The 22757-nt window shown below is 41.4% G+C and overlaps 1 protein-coding gene across 2 annotated transcripts in view; it reads right to left on the reverse strand.

The window, feature by feature from the left end:
• bbox1 (butyrobetaine (gamma), 2-oxoglutarate dioxygenase (gamma-butyrobetaine hydroxylase) 1) overlaps positions 1–22757 on the reverse strand; it is a 185237-nt gene that overhangs the window by 11587 nt on the left and 150893 nt on the right. For both annotated transcript variants that reach the window (XM_063061767.1, XM_063061766.1), the window contains exon 6: positions 13679–13875. In XM_063061767.1, coding sequence (XP_062917837.1) covers positions 13679–13875 — 197 coding nt within the window. The remainder of the gene's footprint in view (positions 1–13678; positions 13876–22757) is intronic.

Genomic DNA, 22757 nt, shown 5'->3' on the forward strand with positions numbered 1-22757 from the left:
TGGCAGAGAACATAAAAACAGACTGTAAAAGCTTTTATAGATATGTAAAAAGGAAAAGACTGATAAAGACAAATGTAGGTCCCCTGCAAACAGAAACAGGTGAATTGATTATGGGGAGCAAGGACATGGCAGACCAATTGAATAATTACTTTGGTTCTGTCTTCACTAAGGAGGACATAAATAATCTTCCAGAAATAGTAAGGGACAGAGGGTCCAGTGAGATGGAGGAACTGAGCGAAATACATGTTAGTAGGGAAGTGGTGTTAGGTAAATTGAAGGGATTGAAGGCAGATAAATCCCCAGGGCCAGATGGTCTGCATCCCAGAGTGCTTAAGGAAGTGGCCCAAGAAATAGTGGATGCATTAGTGATAATTTTTCAAAACTCGTTAGATTCTGGACTAGTTCCTGAGGATTGGAGGGTGGCTAATGTAACCCCACTTTTTAAAAAAGGAGGGAAGAGAGAAACCGGGGAATTATAGGCCGGTTAGCCTAACGTCGGTGGTGGGGAAACTGCTGGAGTCAGTTATCAAGGATGTGATAACAGCACATTTGGAAAGCGGTGAAATGATCGGACAAAGTCAGCATGGATTTGTGAAAGGAAAATCATGTCTGACGAATTTCATAGAATTTTTTGAGGATGTAACTAGTAGAGTGGATAGGGGAGAACCAGTGGATGTGGTATATTTGGATTTTCAAAAGGCTTTTGACAAGGTCCCACACAGGAGATTAGTGTGCAAACTTAAAGCACACGGTATTGGGGGTAAGGTATTGGTGTGGGTGGAGAATTGGTTAGCAGACAGGAAGCAAAGAGTGGGAATAAACGGGACCTTTTCAGAATGGCAGGCGGTGACTAGTGGGGTATCGCAAGGCTCAGTGCTGGAAATCTAATCTGAGGAAAGACATCTTTGCCATAGAGGGAGTACAAAGAAGGTTCACCAGATTGATTCCTGGCAGTGAGGAGGATGCTAAGAGGATGCAGGGTGACTTGGATAGGTTGGGTGAGTGGGCAAACTCATGGCAGATGCAATTTAATGTGGATAAATGTGAAGTTATCACTTTGGTGGCAAAAATAGGAAAACAGATTATTATCTGAATGGTGGCCGATTAGGAAAAGGGGAGGTGCAACGAGACCTGGGTGTCATTATACACCAGTCATTGAAAGTGGGCATGCAGGTACAGCAGGCGGTGAAAAAGGCGAACGGTATGCTGGCATTTATAGTGAGAGGATTCGAGTACAGGAGCAGGGAGGTACTACTGCAGTTGCACAAGGCCTTGGTGAGACCACACCTGGAGTATTGTGTGCAGTTTTGGTCCCCTAATCTGAGGAAAGACATCTTTGCCATAGAGGGAGTACAAAGAAGGTTCACCAGATTGATTCCTGGGATGGCAGGTCTTTCATATGAAGAAAGACTGGATGAACTGGGCTTGTACTCGTTGGAATTTAGAAGATTGAGGGGGGATCTGATTGAAACATATAAGATCCTAAAGGGATTGGACAGGCTAGATGCGGGAAGATTGTTCCCGATGTTGGGGAGGTCTAGAACGAGGGGTCACAGTTTGAGGATAGAGGGGAAGCCTTTTAGGACCGAGGTTAGGAAAAACTTCTTCACACAGAGAGTGGTGAATCTGTGGAATTCTCTGCCACAGCAAACTGTTGAGGCCAGTTCATTAGCTATGTTTAAAAGGAAGTTAGATATGGCCCTTGTGGCTACAGGGGTCAGGGGGTATGGAGGGAAGGCTGGGTTCTGAGTTGGATGATCAGCCATGATCATAATAAATGGCGGTGCAGGCTCGAAGGGCCGAATGGCCTACTCCTGCACCTATTTTCTATGTTTCTATGTTTCTAAATGTGGTACTCAGAAACAATTCAGACTGTCCCCACAGAAATGTCAAGCATCACTGGCAAGTTGCTTTGCTTGAGTTCTGATTGTATTGGGAAAATCAAATAATGTTGAACCCAAGGCTCATTAACATACTCAATTGTTCTGCAGAGGAAATCACAATTTGATTTGATAATTCTGCATGGGCACGTTACTACTTTTTTGCCACTCAATGGCCATTGAAATGTTGGTTATTTCAAAATTGGATCACTTGGGGTTGCAGCATGCAATAGATGTTCACACAGATAAATCTTTCCATGTGTTTAACTCTACACATTCAGTGGCTTCTTTATTAGGTGCACTTCCTCGATAATGCAAATATCTAAACAGCCAATCCTGTGGCAGCAACTCAATGCATAAAAGCACGCAGACATCATTAAGAGGTTCATTTGTTGTTTGGGTCAAACATCAAGATCGGGAAGAAATGTGACCTAAGTGAGTTTGACTGTGGAATGCCTGTTGGTGCCAGATGGGGCAGTTTGCGTATTTCAGAAACTGCTGATCTCCTGAGATTTTTCACACACAGCAGTCTCAGAGAGTGGTGCAAAACAAACAACAAAAAAAACCCATCCAGTAAGTGGTGGTTCTGTGAAAGAAAATGCCTTGTTAATGAGAGAGGCCAGAGGAGAATGGCCAGAATGGTTCAAGCTGACAGGAAGGCCACAGTAACTCAAATAACCATGTGTTACAAAAATGGTGTACAGAAGAGCAGGTCTGAATGCACAACATGTCGAACATTGAAGTGGATGGGCTACAGCAACAGAAGACCATGAACATACACCTCATGGCCATTTTATTAGGTACAGAAGGTACACAATAAACCCGGCCACTAAGTGTGCTTGCTAGATTCTTAAATGTGCACCATTTTCATACAAAATGAGACCATTGTGTTAATTGCTGGATCTTACTTCAACAGCATACAAAATTCAAGCATTTTCGTTTCAATGAATGTGTTGTTTGAAGTGAGTAAATCTTGGGTTTAGAATAGTCAGCTTTCACGGTGTGGTTGCATTGTTCCAAGTATAGTGGATTTTGGTTAAATGGGCCATTGGTTAATTGGGGAAGCTCTGGGACACCTCTTAAAGAAGAAAAAATAATCAAGATAATTTCCTGGATTCGCTTTGTTCGTTTGGGACGCTATGCTACTTAATTAGGGCAGGAAACTGTTATTCAACAATTACTTAAGTCAAATGCATGCACTTCTGAGGATGTTAGATACTACACCATGCTTAGAATGTGCTTATGTTCAAAAAGCAGTGATTTCTGTCACTGATAATTGATGAGAAATATGTAGCATTACAACTCAGAACAGCTTTGCTCACTGCAGTTTCAAGCATTCGGGCTTAGAGATGCCAGAAATGTCCAGCAGTGAAAAGGAAACGATTTCACTACTTCAATAAGGTAGAACCTACAAAGAGTTTGAAAGTATTGATAATCATCTTGAATGTTACAATGAAAATTAAGATTTAAGGGTGCAATCGTCAAAAATTGTATGACAGCAGTCCATTATGTACACTAGGTTGTCTGTGCAGATTTTTTTAACTTGCAGCCAATCAAAAGAACACAGAGCACGTACACTGGATGAATTCCTCCATCGATAACTATTAGGAACTATTACACAGATTTATAATGCTGTAGTAGTATTGATAGTGTTCTAATTTGTTCTGCATTTCACTTAACTACTTAATTTGTTACCTAGTTGAAGGGTAGCTTGTTTTTTTTAATATACCTTTTTAACTATTTTCCTGAAACTTCTGCTAACTCGGGCAGCTGGTTAACTCGGCCAAAATGTACTGGTCCTGATGTGTCCCGATTAACCAGAATCCACTGTGTTCCATTTGTTTGCAACATTAGAGTTTCTTTATATAGTTTGTTTGTTTTCAATCCTTATTATGGTAACAATTATATGGCAATTAATTTTGAAATATTCTGCCACAAGGCAATTTTTCAAACTTGGGTCAGTGGATGGGAAGCTCAATTTCCGCCAACATGTAGCTTCCTGGAATTTTGCAGCAACTCCTAAATTTTTCATACCAGTTTGACTTTGATCTCTGGCTCCTGCATAGGTGTGAATGCAAGTACAAGCTCAAGAAATAGCACTGTGCATGTTGAGAAGGTACTTCCCATCCTCTTAATGGTTTTGATCATAAGCACAGTTCTCATTCTCCTTGGGTTAGTAGGTGCAGGCAATACCTCTGCTGAGTCATTTTCACCCCCATCTTCGCTTCTTTATTATCTCCTGAATCTTCTTACCAATAATGTCCCACCTATGTTCTTCTTCCTCACCTCAGCCCCTTTTCCTTAGCTCTGTACTAACTTGTTAAATTGCTAACTTACTCCAGTCTGATGAAAAATAGTTGCCCTGAAACATCAACTCTTGCTTCTTCCTGATCTACTATTTCCAATGCAAGATATTCTGCAGATGCTGATAATCCAGAGTAATACACACAAAATGTTGGAGGAACTCAGCAGTGAGACCCACTCTCACTGCTCCTACTCTGTGATCGCTTGTCCTCTCTACAGATGTTTCCTGATCTGCTGAGTTCCTCCAGCGTTTTGTGTGTGTTTCCAACAACTATTTTATTTTAAACTGTTATTAGCCAAGCCACATGCTCTTCTATAGCTGTTCCTTTTCTGGCTATCCAGGGTAGGACTTCATTTTCATACTGTGAGGACTTAAGTAGACTCCATATTGCACAGGGTAAACTATAAGACAATTCTCAGAAAAAGAGCAACATTTTTGTTGAATTGATCAGTTGTGTTCTTTTTTAAGAAAGTATCTCTCAAGATACCTTTGTTTGTATTTGATGGATTAGTCCCTCTCGTGCTAAGTCCAATGATTATATAAATACATAGCTAAGACACTTTTTAAAATAAAGGATATCACTTAATTTCACTTTAAAAAAAAAAATCATATTCTGTAAGCATGAGGTGACAATCCGCTTTGAGGGTGTGTGCCAAATTGGTGATAACCTTAAAGATTTCGCATGCCATGGTAATTTTCAGCAGAGATTATCATTGATTAATGAATGATTTAATCAATTCATCAGAACTCATACATTTAAGGAAAAAGATGTTCTGTTGCTTATATGTACTCATTGTTTGAATATTAATAAAATATAACAGAGACAATGGAAATAAATGAAGCATTTTAGAAAGCATGTTCAAAAATTATTGATATTAATCTTTTAAAAAGATCATTGAAAAGTAACTATTTCTCAGTAGTATTGTCATTGTACCTTATAACATGAGAAATGTGAAATGGCAAGTTTTGCATATTCATAAAAGTTCAAAGAAAGGAAAATAAACACTTTGAGACTTTTGCTGCTACACTAACAATGATAAATCTTTTACAGCTGGCTTATATTTGATTTTACAGACAGCTATGATTCAAGTCTACTCAGACTTGACCAAGTTCGTCATTGAAAACAACGACTCACATGAATAGTCATGTTGGCTGCACGACATTCAGTATTGCTGTTAATAAGAGTGAATATTCAATGCTCACTCACAAACAAGAGAAGTAAAAAATACAGTACTGTGCAAAATTCTTAGGCACACATATACAGCTAGGGTGCCTAAGACTTTTGCACAGTACTGTATATGTCAACATGGAGCAGAGAGCGAGTTTGGAAATGTGTCAGGGAACAAAGGATGTTGGGAATGACGAGGGTGAAGTGCCATGGGAGAGTGTGAGATGGGTGGCAGAGAAGGAGTGCCAGGGTGGGGTTGGTACGGGGACAGACACACCAAACCCTGAGATACCAGGCAAGGTCACTCGATTCTAAACAATCGGTTTATCGATCACTGCAGAAAGTCTATCCTGTGATTCCCGCTCCCTTCGCTCTTCCTTCCCCTTCTCCCAACCATGATTCCCCTCTCCCTGCCCCCTTCCCACTCTCAGTGCACAAGAGAGACCCATATAAGAATTATCATCACTCCCATATGTCATGACATTTTGTGCAGTAGAAGTACAGTGTAATACATGAAATTACTACAGTACTGTGCAAAAGTCTTAGGCACCTGAACTATATATACCTGTATGTGCCTAAGACTTTGGCACAGCACTGTATAAGCAGAGCAAAGGCATTGCCAACTGGCCCAATTGTTATTATACCAATACTGAAGTGTATACCATGTCTGAGGATTTCAAAACTTATTATCTAATTGCACGTGTTCTCGCAATTGTCTAGCTGGCACCAAAGCTGTGAAAACTTCTCACTACTCTTGGGTTGTAAAAAAAGTTCTCTGCTTCATTTGGCAGTAAAGATAATCATTATGCATCTTTTATTATTGATGGTGGTTTGAAGAATTGAGGGGCGGCACTGCATGTCACATGCCAACAAAACTTTTGTCCGTGCCACAGGTTTGCCACCCCTGCCTTAGATAAAAATGCTCAACCTTTTGTCTTTGGTAATGGAAATGCAAATTTTTATGGACGTTCAAAGTTAAGTCTGGGAACAGCTGAAACAAACACCCTTCTTCTAAAAGAAGTTTCTTCTTCCTAACTTTGTAAGCCCAGCTATTGCAATTGGCTTCTTGATGTGTGGGTATAACTTACCTCAACTGAGAGAATTTGCTAAATTAGTAAAAGGAGGGCTATTCAGCACAGAGTATACCAACACAACCCACCTGGTCAAAGGTCTTCCATATAGACACAAACTTCACTTCCTTGAGAGATCTTCATTTCACAGCTTCCAACCTTGTTATGCTTTAGGCCTGCACAGCCTGCTGCTATCATCTACCACAGATCTCCAAGTATCTGTAGAGGCAAACCCATTGTTCTCAGCCTGCTCTTGTTCCAATGAACAGATTTCTTCCTACCTCAACTCCATCATTCTCCCTTGGCAAAGTTTCTTCCCACTTTCATTGAGTCAATTTGGAGACCTTTAGCAGTTTCCAATTTCCTGGTCCCAGCTGGTTCATTTTCATCATTGATATACAATCCCAGAACATCTCCGTAGCACAGTGGGAGAGTTTGGGGGAACTCTGTTTCTTCCAGTCAGATGTCTAACAGATTGCCCTCCAACAACACACTTCTTTTCCTAGCTGAACTTGTCCTCCAACTCCACTCACTTTTTCCAGATCAAAGGTGCAGTTTTGGTACTCGTATGGGGCCCAGACTACATCTTTAGCCTTCTGAGCTCAACATTAAGTTCTCCAACTTTGGATAATTTACTCTTTATTACAGAACCTTGTCAAAGGACTTCTGAAATTCCAAATAAACAACACTCACTGACTCTCCTTTCTCCACCCTGCTTGTTATTGTATTTCCTCAAAGAATTCCAACAGTTTTCTCAGGCAAGATTTCCCCTTAAGGAAACCATGCTGACTTCGGCCTACTTTATCAGGTGTCTCCAGGGTAAATACAAGCAGGCTTTTTCCAATGAGGTTGTGTGACACTACAATTAGAGGTCATGGGTTAAGGGTGATAGGAGAAATGATTAAGGGGAACACGAGGGGGAACTTCTTCACTCAGGGTGGTGAGAATGTGGATGAGAAATTTGGAAAGGTACATGGATGAGAGGAGTATGCAGGGCTATGCTCAGGTGCAGGTCAATGGGACTAGGCAAATTAATGATTTGGCATGGACTGTTTCTGTGCTGTAGACTCCATGACTCTAGAACCACTGAAATCAGGCTAACTGGCCTATAATTTCCTTTTATCTGGGTCCCTCTCTTCTTGAAGGGTGAGGTGACATTTGCAGTTATCTAGTCCCCTAGTGCCATTTCAGAATCCAATGATTCTTAAAAGATCGTTAATTAATGCCTCCACAATCACTTCAGCTACCTCTTTCAGAACTCTTTGGTATGGTCTATCCAGTCAAGGTGACATCTACTTTCAGACCTTTCAGCTTCCCAAGCACCTTCTCCTTTGTAATAGCAACTACACTCGCATCTGCCTTGACACTCTTGAATTTCTGGCATACTGCTCATGTTTTCCACAGTGGAGAATGATGCAAAATACATATTAAGTTCATTTGCCATTAATTTGGCCACCATCACTACCTTCCCAGCATCATTTTCCAGCAGGCCAATATCCACTCTCGCTTCTCTTTTATTCTTTATAGATCTGAAAACATTTTTAGATATACTTTTACATTATTGGCTCTTTTACCTTCATATTTGATCTTTTCTTTCATTACGGTTTTTTTAGTTGACTTCAGTTGGTTTTAAAAGCATCCCAATCCTCTACCTTCCCATTAATTTTTGCTATGTTATAAGCCCTCTTCTTTGCTTTCATATTGTCTCTGACTTACCTTGTCAGCCATAGTTGCCTCATCCTCTCGCTTGAATACTTCATTATCTTTGGTATGTATCTATCCTGTGCCTTCTGAATTGCTCCCAGAAATCCAGCCATTGCTATTCTACCACCATCCTGCTACTGTTTCAAAGAACTCCAGCCAGCTCCTGTCTCATGACTCTGTAAATCCCTATTCTCCTCTCTTAATACTGATAAATCGGACGTTAGCTTCTCCCTCTCAAACAGCAGGGTGAATTCAATCATATTATGATCACTACAACCTAATGCTTCCTTTACATAAAGCTCCCTAATAAAATCTGGTTCATTAAGTAACACCCAATTCAGAATTGCCTTTCCCCTAGTGGGCTCAGCCTCAAGTGCTTTAAAAAAGCATCTCGTAGGCATTCTACAAATCCCCTCTCTTCGGATCAAGCACCAACCTAATTTTCCCAATCTTCCTGCATATTGAAATCCCCATGACTATCATAACATTGCCTTTTTTACATGCCTTTTCTATCCCCTGTTGTAATTTGTACCCCACATCCCGACTACTGTTTGGAAGTCTGTATATAATCCCTCCTCCTCTACTGTAAAGATGAAGCCACACTCAGGTTGGAGGAACAACACCTTATATTCCGTCTGGGTAGCCTCCAACCTGATGGCATGAACATTGACTTCTCCAACTTCCACTAATGCCCCACCTCCCCCTCGTACCCCATCCGTTATTTATTTATATACACACATTCTTTTTCTCTCTCTCCTTTTTCTAGCTCTGTCCCTCTGACTGTACCCCTTGTCCATCCTCTGGGCTTCCTCCCCTCCCCCTTTTCCTTCTCCCTGGGCCTCCTGTCCCATGATCCTCTCATATCCCTTTTGCCAATCACCTGTCCAGCTCTTGGCTCCAACCCTCCCCCTCCTGTCTTCTCCTATCATTTCGGATCACCCCTTCCCTCCTTCCACTTTCTTACTCACTCTTCTTTCAGTTAGTCCTGACGAAAGGTCTCGGCCTGAAACGTCGACTGTACCTCTTCCTAGAGATGCTGCCTTGCCTGCTGCGTTCACCAGCAACTTTTATGTATGTTGCTTGAAATTCCAGCATCTGCAGATTTCCTCGTGTTTGCATTTATCATCCCTTCAGGGTCTTTTTAGCCTTACAGTTTCTTAACTCTGCCCACATGGATTCTACATCTTCTGATCTCATGTCACCTCAGTTTAAGGATATCATTTCATTTTTTACCAGCAGAGCAACCCCACCCTCCCTGCCGACTTGCTTGCTTGTTCTTATATTACAACGTGTATCCTTGGATGTTAAGTTCCCAACTATGTTATTCTTTCAGCCATGATTCAGTGATGCCTACAATGTTGATCTGTCAATCTCTAACTGCACAACAAGATTATTTACCTTATTCCATATACTGCATGTATTCAAATATGAAACCTTCAGTGCTGTATTCATCATCCTTTTTGCTTTTGTCCCCATGTTACACTTTATCTCATCCCATTGACTGCAATTTTGCCCTATTATCTGCCTGTCCTTCCTCATAGTCTCACTACACACTGCATCTACTTGTATATGAGCTGTCCCATCTCAGCCCTATCACACTGATTCCCAACTCCATGCCAAACTAGCTTAAACCCTCCCCAACTGCTCTAGCAAACCTGCTTCAAGGATATTGGTCCCCCTTGGGTTCAGGTGTAACCTGTCCTTTTCATGCAGGTCACACCTTCCCCAGAAGAGATTTCAATGTTCCAGAAATCTGAAATCCTGTCCCCTGCACTAACTCCTCAGCCGTGCATGCATCTGACAAATAATCCTATCCCTATCCTCACTGGCTTGTGACACAGGCAGTCTCACTACACAATGCATCTACTTGTGTACAAGCTGCCCCATCTTCAGCCCTATCACTCTGCTTCCTATCCCCATTCTTCAGGACTTAATAAACTCCTATATAGAGTCCTGATAAAGGGTCTCGGCCTGAAATATCAACTGTTTATTTCTTTGCATAGATGCTGCCTGACCTGCTGAGTTTCTCCAGCATTGTGCCTGTGTTACATGTATTAAGTTGTTGAGAATAGAGGAAACATAGATCACATATGCCAGGAAAAGTGAAACAGAGAAGTGGGGTGAGAGCTATGAAACCTGTGAGGAAAGCACAACATGAAGTGTAATAGCTGCAGCTTATGCTGGGCATCGTTGTATATCATAGGAGCCCAAAGATAGAGGGCAAAGTGAGAGTGCAATGGAGAATTAAAGCAACAGATAACTAGAGGTTGACCTTGTGGACTATATGACAACTTCTCCAAGGAAGAGGAGAGTATGCCGAAAGCACTGGATGCCACAGACTAGAAGGAATGCGAGTTAATTGCTGCTCATATTTCTTCCAACATTCAGCGAAAACAAGTCAACCCTTCTGTTCTACTTTTTTATTCAGTCTCTTGGGATTGAGGAGTTGCCTCCATTCCTGGTCTGTTGGTTCTGAGGTTGATAATGCGGCCATTCTTGAACTATGATTGTGGGTCCTGACTCGTCATCTAAAAAAAAAGTGTGGGTGGAAATTGTATATTTTTTTTATATTATGGGGTAGCTGATAACTACCAACTATAATGTGGGCTTCCCAGACGAAAGTTATGAAGCAAGTACATGAGAGATGAAGATAACTAGAATAGAAGCAGACAATTTAAGAAAACATTTAATTGCGGTAGGGGGAAATATGATGCTATTAGGCAGAAACTTGGGAGCGTGAATTGGGAGCAGGTGTTCTCAAGGAAATGCATGGCAGAAATGTGGCAAATGTTTAGGGAACATTTGCATGGAGCTCTGCATAGGTATGTTTCATTGAGACAGGAAAAGGATGGTAGGGTAAAAGAACCATGGCATACAAAGGATGTAGTAAATCTAGTTAAGAAGAAAAACTTATGAAAGGTTCAAGAAACTAGGTACTGTTAGAGCTCTAGAAAATGACAAGATTGCCAGGAAGGAGCTGAAGAATGAAATTATCAGAGGAGAAGGGGCCATGAGAAGGCCTTGGTGATCAGGATTAAGGAAAACCCCAAGGCATTCTACAAGTATGTGAAAAGCAAGAGGATGAGCTCTGTGAGAATAGGACCAATCAGGTGAGATAGTGGAAACATGTGCATGGAGTTGGAGGAAGTTAGGGAGGTACTTAATGAATACTTTGCTTCATTATTCACTAGGGAAAAGGGCGTTGGCAATTGTGGGGGTGACTTATAGTGGACTGTAATGCTTGAGCATATAGACATTAAGAAAGAGGATGTACTGGAGCTTTTCAAAAGCATTAAGTTAGATAATTCGCCTGGTCGGAATCAGAATCAGATTTATTATCACCGGCATGAGATGTGAAATTTGTTAACTTAGCAGCAACAGATCAATGCAATACATAATCTAAGAGAGAAAAATAAATTGAAACATAATAAATAAACAAGTAAATCAATTAGATATATTGAATAGATTATTTAAAAATGTGCAAAAACAGAAATACTGTATATTAAAGAAGTGAGGTAGTGTCCAAAGCTTCAAAGTCCATTTCGGAATCGGATGGCAGAGGGGAGAAGCTGTTCCTGAATCACTGAGTGTGTGTGCCTTCAGGCTTCTGTACCTCCTACCTGATGGTAACAGTGAGAAAAGTGCATGCCCTGGGTGCTGGAGGTCTTTAATAATGGATGCTGCCTTTCTGAGACACCGCTTCCTAAAGATGTCCTGGGTACTTTGTAGGTTAGTGCCCAAGATGGAGCTGACTAGATTTACAACCTACTGCAGCTTCTTCGGTCCTGTGCAGCAGCCCCTCCATACCAGACAGTGATGCAGCCTGTTCGAATGCTCTCGACGGTACAACTAATGAAGTTTTTGAGCATATTTGTTGCCATGCCAAATCACTTCAAACTCCTAATAAAGTATAGCCACTGTCTTACCTTCTTTATGACTACATCAATATGTTGGGACCAGGTTAGATCCTCAGAGATCTTGGGCAGATCAAGGGCAGGTCATGCCTTATGTGCCTGATTGAATTCTTCGAGGATGTAACAAAACATGTTGATGAAGGTAGAGCAGTGGATGTAGTGTATATGGATTTCAGTATGGTCCCCCATGCAAGTCTCATTCAGAAAATAAGGAGGCATAGGATCCAAGGAGACCTTGCTTTGTGGATCCAAAATTGGCTTACCCACAGAATGCAAAGGATGGCTATAGATGGTTCATATTCTGCACAAAGGTTGGTGACCAGTGGTGTTCGGCAGGGATCTGTTCTATGACCCCTCCTATTTGTGATTTTAATAAATAATATGGATGAGGAAATAGAAGGGTGGGTTAGTAAGTTTGCTGATGACACAAAAGTTGGGGTGTTGTGGATAGTCTGGAAGGTTGTCAGAGGTTACAGCGGGACATCGATAGGATGCAGAACTAGGCTGAGAAGTGGCAGATGGAGTTCAACCCAGTTAAGTGTGAAGTGGTTCAGTTTGGTAGGTCAAATTTAAAGACAATATAGTATTAATGGTAAGAGTCTTGGCAGTGTGAAGGATCAGAGAGATCTTAGGACACTCAAAGCTGCTGTGCCGGTTGACAGTGTTGTTAAAGAGGCATATGGTGTGTTGGCTTTCATCAGCCATGGGGTTGAGTTCAAGAGTCGTAAGATAATGTTTCAGCTATATAAGACCTTGGTCAGACCCCACTTGGAGTACTGTGTTCATTTCTGGTCACATCACTACAGGAAAGGATGTGGATACTATAGAGAGAGTGCAGAGGAGATTTACAAGGATGGTGCCTAGATTGGAAAGTGTGCCTTATGAGAATAGGTTGAGTGAACTTGGCCTTTTCTCCTTGGAACGATGAAGGAAGAGAGGTGACCTGATAGAGGAGTACAAGATGATGAGAGGCATTGATCGTGTGGATACTCAGAGGCTTTTCCCCATGGCTGAAATGGAGGGGGCATAGTTTTAAGGTGCTTGGAAGTAGGTACAGGGGAGTTGTCAGTGGTAAGTTTTTAACACAGAGAGTGGTGGGTGTGTGGAATGCACTACCAGCCACTGTGGTAGAGGCGGATACAATAGGGTATTTTAAGAGATTCTTAGACAGGTACACAGAGCTTAGGAAAACAGAGGGCTATGCAGTAGGGAAATTCTAGACAGTTTCTAGAGTAAGTTACATGGTCAGCACAATATTGTGGGCCCAAGGGCCTGTAATGTGCTGTAGATTTTTAAATTCTATAAAGGGTGCAACTGTGAAATGCTTCAGTACCCAAGGAACCATTCACGAGCCTGCCCGTGCTGCGGGGGACAGGATTAATTTAATGCATTGCATTTGGTAAACAGGATTTAAACTAAATGAAAGGAGGGAGATACAGGAAATGTTCTTCCACTTAATAAAACGACAGGTCACAATTGTAGTCACCAACATAAGAAACTGATGCCAATTTGGCAGTGAACTGGCTGAAGGGTGAAAGCCAAGTGATTTTCTAGGACATAACATTTGCTTTAAAAAAAACCACTGGTTCACTAGAGATACTGATTAAACTATTTCACCCACTTGTTTTTGTACTTACTCAATAATTTTGTGCTTAGACTGAAGAGAGAAATCACAGTAATCTACTCCAATGTCTGTAAAGTCAACAAAAACAGAGGTAAGGATTTTGAAAGCCTCAGGATTCAGTCGTCTAAGTTGATTGGCAACATGGAATCCATCTACAATCACTGTTTCACCTCCAGCAACTGCCTTTTTTATGCAGTGAAGGAACTGGACCTAGGCCAAAACAGAAGGGCATGATAACTGTCACAGACTACTTAAGGCACATCTTACTAATGCTGCAGTTTATGCAGGTGCTTGTAATTTTATTGTACATTATTTTTACAAGTTCTCTGTAGTCAATGGACAAATTACTTCCAAAATGTACAATTAAGATTATTTTAATAATTTATATGTAAATTTCTACAAAACAACAGATTACCAAATATCTAGAAAAACATAGAAACATAGAAAATAGGTGCAGGAGTAGGCCATTCGGCCCTTCGAGCCTGCACCGCCATTTATTATGATCATGGCTGATCATCCAACTCAGAACCCAGCCTTCCCTCCATACCCCCTGACCCCTGTAGCCACAAGGGCCATATCTAACTTCCTTTTAAACATAGCTAATGAACTGGCCTCAACAGTTTGCTGTGGCAGAGAATTCCACAGATTCACCACTCTCTGTGTGAAGAAGTTTTTCCTAACCTCGGTCCTAAAAGGCTTCCCCTCTATCCTCAAACTGTGACCCCTCGTTCTAGACCTCCCCAACATCGGGAACAATCTTCCTGCATCTAGCCTGTCCAATCCCTTTAGGATCTTATACGTTTCAATCAGATCCCCCCTCAATCTTCTAAATTCCAACGAGTACAAGCCCAGTTCATCCAGTCTTTCTTCATATGAAAGACCTGCCATCCCAGGAATCAATCTGGTGAACCTTCTTTGTACTCCCTCTATGGCAAAGATGTCTTTCCTCAGATTAGGGGACCAAAACTGCACACAATACTCCAGGTGTGGTCTCACCAAGGCCTTGTACAACTGCAGTAGTACCTCCCTGCTCCTGTACTCGAATCCTCTCGCTATAAATGCCAGCATACCGTTCGCCTTTTTCACCGCCTGCTGTACCTGCATGCCCACTTTCAATGACTGGTGTATAATGACACCCAGGTCTCGTTGCACCTCCCCTTTTCCTAATCGGCCACCATTCAGATAATAATCTGTTTTCCTATTTTTGCCACCAAAGTGGCTAACTTCACATTTATCCACATTAAATTGCATCTGCCATGAGTTTGCCCACTCACCCAACCTATCCAAGTCACCCTGCATCCTCTTAGCATCCTCCTCACTGCTAACACTGCCACCCAGCTTCGTGTCATCCGCAAACTTGGAGATGCTGCATTTAATTCCCTCATCCAAGTCATTAATATATATTGTAAACAACTGGGGTCCCAGCACTGAGCCTTGCGGTACCCCACTAGTCACCGCCTGCCATTCTGAAAAGGTCCCGTTTATTCCCACTCTTTGCTTCCTGTCTGCTAACCAATTCTCCACCCACACCAATACCTTACCCCCAATACCGTGTGCTTTAAGTTTGCACACTAATCTCCTATGTGGGACCTTGTCAAAAGCCTTTTGAAAATCCAAATATACCACATCCACTGGTTCTCCCCTATCCACTCTACTAGTTACATCCTCAAAAAATTCTATGAGATTCGTCAGACATGATTTTCCTTTCACAAATCCATGCTGACTTTGTCCGATCATTTCACCGCTTTCCAAATGTGCTGTTATCACATCCTTGATAACTGACTCCAGCAGTTTCCCCACCACCGACGTTAGGCTAACCGGCCTATAATTCCCCGGTTTCTCTCTCCCTCCTTTTTTAAAAAGTGGGGTTACATTAGCCACCCTCCAATCCTCAGGAACTAGTCCAGAATCTAACGAGTTTTGAAAAATTATCACTAATGCATCCACTATTTCTTGGGCCACTTCCTTAAGCACTCTGGGATGCAGACCATCTGGCCCTGGGGATTTATCTGCCTTCAATCCCTTCAATTTACCTAACACCACTTCCCTACTAACATGTATTTCGCTCAGTTCCTCCATCTCACTGGACCCTCTGTCCCTTACTATTTCTGGAAGATTATTTATGTCCTCCTTAGTGAAGACAGAACCAAAGTAATTATTCAATTGGTCTGCCATGTCCTTGCTCCCCATAATCAATTCACCTGTTTCTGTTTGCAGGGGACCTACATTTGTCTTTATCAGTCTTTTCCTTTTTACATATCTATAAAAGCTTTTACAGTCTGTTTTTATGTTCTCTGCCAGTTTTCTCTCATAATCTTTTTTCCCCTTCCTAATTAAGCCCTTTGTCCTCCTCTGCTGAACTCTGAATTTCTCCCAGTCCTCAGGTGAGCCACTTTCTCTGGCTAATTTGTATGCTACTTCTTTGGAATTGATACTATCCCTAATTTCTCTTGTCAGCCACGGGTGCACTACCTTCCTTGATTTATTCTTTTGCCAAACTGGGATGAACAATTGTTGTAGTTCATCCATGCAACCTTTAAATGCCTGCCATTGCATATCCACCGTCAATCCTTGAAGTGTCATTTGCCAGTCTATCTTAGCTAATTCATGTCTCATACCTTCAAAGTTACCCCTCTTTAAGTTCAGAACCTTTGTTTCTGAATTAACTACGTCACTCTCCATGTTAATGAAGAATTCCACCATATTATGGTCACTCTTACCCAAGGGGCCTCTCACGACAAGATCACTAATTAACCCTTCCTCATTGCTCAAAACCCAGTCCAGAATAGCCTGCTCTCTAGTCGGTTCCTCGACATGTTGGTTCAAAAAACCATCCCGCATACATTCCAAGAAATCCTCTTCCTCAGCACCTTTACCAATTTGGTTCACCCAGTCTACATGTAGATTGAAGTCACCCATTATAACTGCTGTTCCTTTATTGCACACATTTCTAATTTCCTGTTTAATACCATCTCCGACCTCACTACTACTGTTAGGTGGCCTGTACACAACTCCCACCAGCGTCTTCTGCCCCTTAGTGTTACGCAGCTCTACCCATATCGATTCCACATCTTCCCGGCTTATGTCCTTCCTTTCTATTGCGTTAATCTCTTTTTTAACCAGCAACGCCACCCCACCTCCCCTTCCTTCGTGTCTATCCCTCCTGAATATTGAATATCCCTGAACGTTGAGCTCCCATCCCTGGTCACCCTGGAGCCATGTCTCTGTGATCCCAACTATATCATAATCATTAATAACAATCTGCACTTTCAATTCATCCACCTTATTACGAATGCTCCTTGCATTGACAAAACAAACTGATGTCTTTGCCTGAGAAACAAGAGAGTGCAGGTTCTGGAATCTAGAGTAACAGACAGTCTATAAGGACAGAGAGTCAAGCAGCAGCTCGAGAGGAAAAGGAATTGCTGATGTTTCGGGTTGAAACCATGCATGAGGACTGAGAGGAGAGAAGGGAGCTGGTGGAGGGCTGAAGATGTAGGGGCAGGTTGAACTAGAATAGGGTACAATTGGGAGATGGAGATGGAGACAAACAAAGAGATGCAGATGGATCAAGCTAGGGGAGGGGAGAGTGAAAGTGGATACAGCTTCTGGAATGTGATTAGCAGGAACACCATGTTACCAGAGATGCAAAAATAAAACATCCTAATGTCATTACCCAAAATCATAAAGTGCACATTTTTGAATAGGTGCCATAGATTCCTTCCATCTTACCTCCAAGAATATCAGTGACTTTCTGAAAAAAACACTACACTCCTAGTCACATAGCTCACAACTACCATAGTGTCTTTATTAGCCTCACAGCCAGCTAGTTTCAAAGGCACAAATACAAATTCTTCAAAGTTGAAAATAAACGTATTATCAAAGTACATATATGCTACCATAAACTACCCGAGATTCATTTCCATGCAGCTATTCACAGTACATACAAAGAAACACAATAGAATCCATGAAGAAACACACACAGCAAAGATGGGCAAAACAACCAATGTGCAAGTACAATAAGAGAGAAAAAAAAAACAATAAATATCAATAACATGAGTTGTAGAGTCCTTGAAAGTGAGTCAATAGGTTGTTCAATCAGTTCAGTGTTGGGATGGGTGAAGATGTTCCCCTCTGGTTTAAGAGCCTGATGGTTGAAGGGAAATAACTGTTTCTAAACCCGGTGATGTGAATGCTGAGGCTCCTGTACTTCCCTCCTGATGGCAGCAGTGAGAAGAGAGCATAGCCTGGGCAGTGGGGGTCGTTGAGGATGGATGATGCTTTCCTGTGACAATGCTCATGGTGCTAGGTAAACACAAAATACTCTGCAGATGCTGGGGTCAAAACAACACTCACAACACACTGGAAGAACTCAGCAGGTCGTCAACGTTTCAGGTCCTGACGAAGGGTTCCGGCCCAAAACGTTGACTGATCATTTCCACGGATGCTGCCCGACCCTGCTGAGTTCCTCCGGCGTGTTGTGAGTGTTCCTTGTGCTAGTTGGTGGGTGGGGCTTTACCCAAGATGGACTGGGCTGTATCCAATACTTTTTGTAGATTTTTTTTTTCATTTGGGGAATTGGTGTTTCCATACCAGGCCATGATGTAACCAGTTGATATATTCTCCACCATGCATCTATAGACGTTTGTCAAAGTTTTAAATGACATGCCAATCCTTCACAAACTTCTAAGAATATAGAGACAGTGCTGCAAATTCTTTGTCAGATTCAGAACCAAGTTTAATATCACTGGCATGTGTCATGAAATTTGTTGTTCTATGGCAGCAGTACATTTTAATACATAATAAAAACTGTAAATTAAAGTGTGTATATATATATATATATAAAGTTAAATTAAATAGGTAGTGAAAAAAGAGAAAAGAATAGTGAGGTAGTGTTCATGGTTCAATGTCCATTCAGAAATCTGATGACAGAGGAGAGGAATGGCCTACTCCTGCACCTATTTTCTATGTCTCTATGTTTCTATACCTGAATCATTGTGTGTGCGCCTTCAGGCTCCTGTATTTCCTCCCTGACGGTACAACTGAGAAGAGGGCATGTCCTGGGTGAGGGCACGTCCTAAATGATGGAGGCCGCCTTTTTGAGGCATCGCTCCCTGAAGATGTCTTGGATGCCAGAGAGGCTAGTGCCCATGAGGAGTTGACCGAATTCACAACTTTCCGCAGTTTCTTTGAATCCTGTGCAGCAGTGATCTAAAACCAGACAGAGATGCTTTGTAATGGCAGTTATGCACCGACTCAGGACAGATCCTCTGAAGTGATAATGCCACGGAATTGAAAGTTGCTGACCCTCTCCACTTCTGGTCCCCTGATGAGGACTGGCTCATGGACCTCCGATTTCCTCCTCCTGTAGCCAATAATGAGCGTTTTGGTTTTGCTGACGTTGAGTGAGAGGCTGTTCTTGTGGCATCTTTCAGCCAGACTTTCAATCTCTCTGCTAACAGACTGATTCATTGCTCCTTTGATTGGACCAACAACAGCGATGTCGACAACAAACCTAAGTATTACTTTGAAGCTGTACTTTGCCTCACCGCCATATATATAAAGCGAGTAGAGCAGGGGCTAAGCACACAGCCTTATTCTGTGTAAAACCTGATTGCTTTTCTGATATGCACTGCAACACCTGTATGACTTTCAAACTTATGGCCAGAAAAGGAGAAGGAATACAAACATAATTTAGTCATTGATGAATGGAATCCAGCAAGGGTCAGACCAAGCACTAATAGTTTGCAATGTACTATATTACAGTACTATGCAGAAGTCTTTAGCACATATATGTAGCTAGAGTGCCTAAGACCTTTATACAGTACTGTACTAATTTTATATATTGCACTGTACTGCTGCCACAAAAATAAAATCATGACATGTATGAGTGATGATAAACCTGATTCTGATACGGGTCTCTGTTGTGGACTGAAAGCGGGAAAGAGACAGGGAGAGGGGAATCATGGTTGGGAAAAGGGGAAGGGAGAGAGGGAATGAATGGGAAGCATCAGAGAGATATTCTGTGATGATCAATAATCCAATTGTTTGGAATGAAATGACCCTGTCTGATGTCTCAGGGTTGGGTGTGTCTGTACCTGTGCCACACCTGCCCCTGGCACTCCTTCTCTGCCACCTCTCCCACACTCCTCCATGTGGGGCTCCATCTTTTGCTTCAGCAGATTTACAAATGCGGTCTCCACTCCATTCATCACATTTTGTACATATTCTATGTAGATGGTGCATTAATGCTAATAATGTTACCATAGTAGCCCAAGGGATTACCATGACAGAATTGCAGTTGTTACTTATTACTGACAGGCAAATAGCAACTACAGCTGAGCGTCAATAAATCATGATCATCACATTTCCATCAATAAAAAAGGCCAAAATGGACAGTGACACAAGAGATTCTGTAGATACTGGAAATCGTGTGTGAGTCACACAAAATGCTGAAGGAACTCAACAAGTCAAGCAGCAACTATGGAGGGAAATGAACAGTTGACCTATCGGACTGAGCCTCCTCACCAGGAAAGGATGAATCCTGATGAGGTGGCTCGGTCTAAAATATCAACTGTTCATTTCCCTCCATAGATGCTGCTTGATCTGCTGAATTACTTCAGCAATTTGTGTTTGGCGGCCAAAATAAACACCATGGATTTAGGAATGGGGCATCATTTTCTTTTCTAAGAATTATAATAGACTGCTTGCTAACAAATTCACTTCACATTCAGAAAATCACTAATGAATTTGGATTTGCTTGAAGGTACCCCACTAGCACTAGTGGTTCTGAATTCGATGTACGAGAACAAACACTGTTGCCAATGGATGTGCCTTGCAGAATATTGTGCTCCCATCTCGGCCAGACATTGTTACTCTAATCAATGTGGCTCGTATATAACAGTATGTTGACATACAACAAATTGTACAGCTTACCCATGTCCTAATGTACTTAGGCATTAAACTAAGAAGCATGTAAGATTTCAATATGGTTACTAGCAACAAAATAAAGCAAATGACTCAAAACATCAACTGCTAAGAGAGGCTTCAAGGTGTCTCAGCCATTTGTAAGTCACACGAGGTACACTCAGATCTACAAAGTTCACTAAAATCATCGTATTCACCATTAATAATTAACAATACAGAGGCTGAGTGCTACTTAAAGAACAATCCGTGCATCATCTTTCTCCAAATGAGGACATTTATACATAAGACATTGGATGAGAATTCAGCCATATACTCGTCTGCTTTGCCATTTGATCATGGCTGATTTACTTACCCAGTCAACCCCATTATCCTGTTTTCTTCCCGTAACCTTTGACACCCTTACTAATCAAAAATGTAACAACATCCGCTTTAAATGTACCCAATGTCATGACTTCCACAGCTGTCTGCGGCAACGAATTCCAGATTCACTACCGTCAGGCTAAAGAAGTCGTTCCTCACTACTCAGTAGGTTTCCATGAGCTCCCCTTCATTCTTCTAAGCTCCAGTGAGTACAAGCCCAGAGACGTCAAAAACTCCTCATATGTTAACCTTTTCATCCCCAGGATCATTTCTGTAAACCTCCTCTGGACCTTCAATACCAGAACATCCTTTCTTAGAAAAGAGACACTAACTAAACTGCTCACAGTACTCCAAATGTGGTTTGACCAATGCCTTATAAAGCCTCAGCATTAAAACTTTGATACCAGTCCTCTTGAAATGAAGGCTAACATTGTATTTGCCTTTGCCTTCCTTACTACAAGTGGATCCATCTGTGGTAAAGAAAGCAAAGGCAAATGCATGTTCTATCTGCAAATGCAGAAGCATACCCCTTAAAATCAAATATTAATAAGGTATCAAGCACGTAACAAATTTCACCACAGACTTCTCCTGTCTTTATATTCTGTCAAAATTTTGAGCTTCACCACAAAAGAAAGTATTCATATCAAGGTCTTGAACAACATCCAACCATGGGTTTCTTAGCTACAGAATGGGCTGAGGATTTGGAACTATTTGCCATAGAGAAATGGAGAGGAAATGACTGAGTAGTTTCATAATTTCCAGCTGGTCAAGTTAGTCTTGAGATTACTTAATTTCCTCAAGAGATTTGAGAATATTTTTCTTAAAATTTAATCACAAATTCTTTATCCTATAGAGTTCCACATTTTACAAATGCCAGTGGATTTTATCACAATGGTAATCATGAATAACGCTGGCTTTATTAAATCCTCAAGAAAAACAAAGATTTTGGTTACTGGTAATGTTTTGATAATTGTAAGAAGAAAATTACTTTCAGTTATGCAAAAGATGGGCATTTAGTTGCTGGCACAGAAGCAAGCTTTGAGCACAGGGGAAATAGGATACATTTATGAAAATGAATTGAAATTTGAATCTTTTACACATTCAAAGTGTATTATTGAGGTCTCCTCCTCAGCCATGTTCCATATAATACCTGTCCAGTAAGTGGAATTAAATTATTACCTCTTACAAATCATGGTATTTTTTTGGATTTGATATTGATTCAGTTACATTTTATGTATTTCTTCCATCTGAAGAAAAACTGATTTTTAAGCTCTCTATACAATGATTTCAAGCCCATAAAAATCTGATTTATCAATTATTTAAAATATTTCAAACTGTAGTGCGCAAATATTGGCTTGTTAGGTATAGTTATTTCAATGGTCCTCCCTGGGTGGCAATGAGCTAAGTAAATATATTTAATTTATTTCAATACAAAGCTTATATATGAAAAGGAGACAACTGTTACCATAGACTGGTGTTTTTTTTCCATTATTCAGATTTCTCTTTTGTAGTCCTAACAAGTTTAAAGCTTCATTCACAAACGCTGGAGAAACTCAGCAAGTCAGGCAGCATCTATGGAGGGGAATAAGCAGTCAGCGTTTTGGGCCAAGACCCTTCATGAGGACTGGAAAGAAACGGGGTAGAAGCCAGAAATAGAAAGTGATGGAGCGGAAGGAGTACAAACTAGTAGGTGATAGGTGAGACCAGGTGAGGGGGATAATGAGTGGATGGAGGAGGGGATTTTGTAAGTCACTTGGAGTGTATAGGTGGAAGAAGTAAGGGGCTGAAGATGGAATCGAAAAGAA

This window comes from Mobula hypostoma, chromosome 11, assembly GCF_963921235.1.
Source record: "Mobula hypostoma chromosome 11, sMobHyp1.1, whole genome shotgun sequence".
In the NCBI taxonomy this organism is placed as follows: Eukaryota; Metazoa; Chordata; class Chondrichthyes; order Myliobatiformes; family Myliobatidae; genus Mobula; species Mobula hypostoma.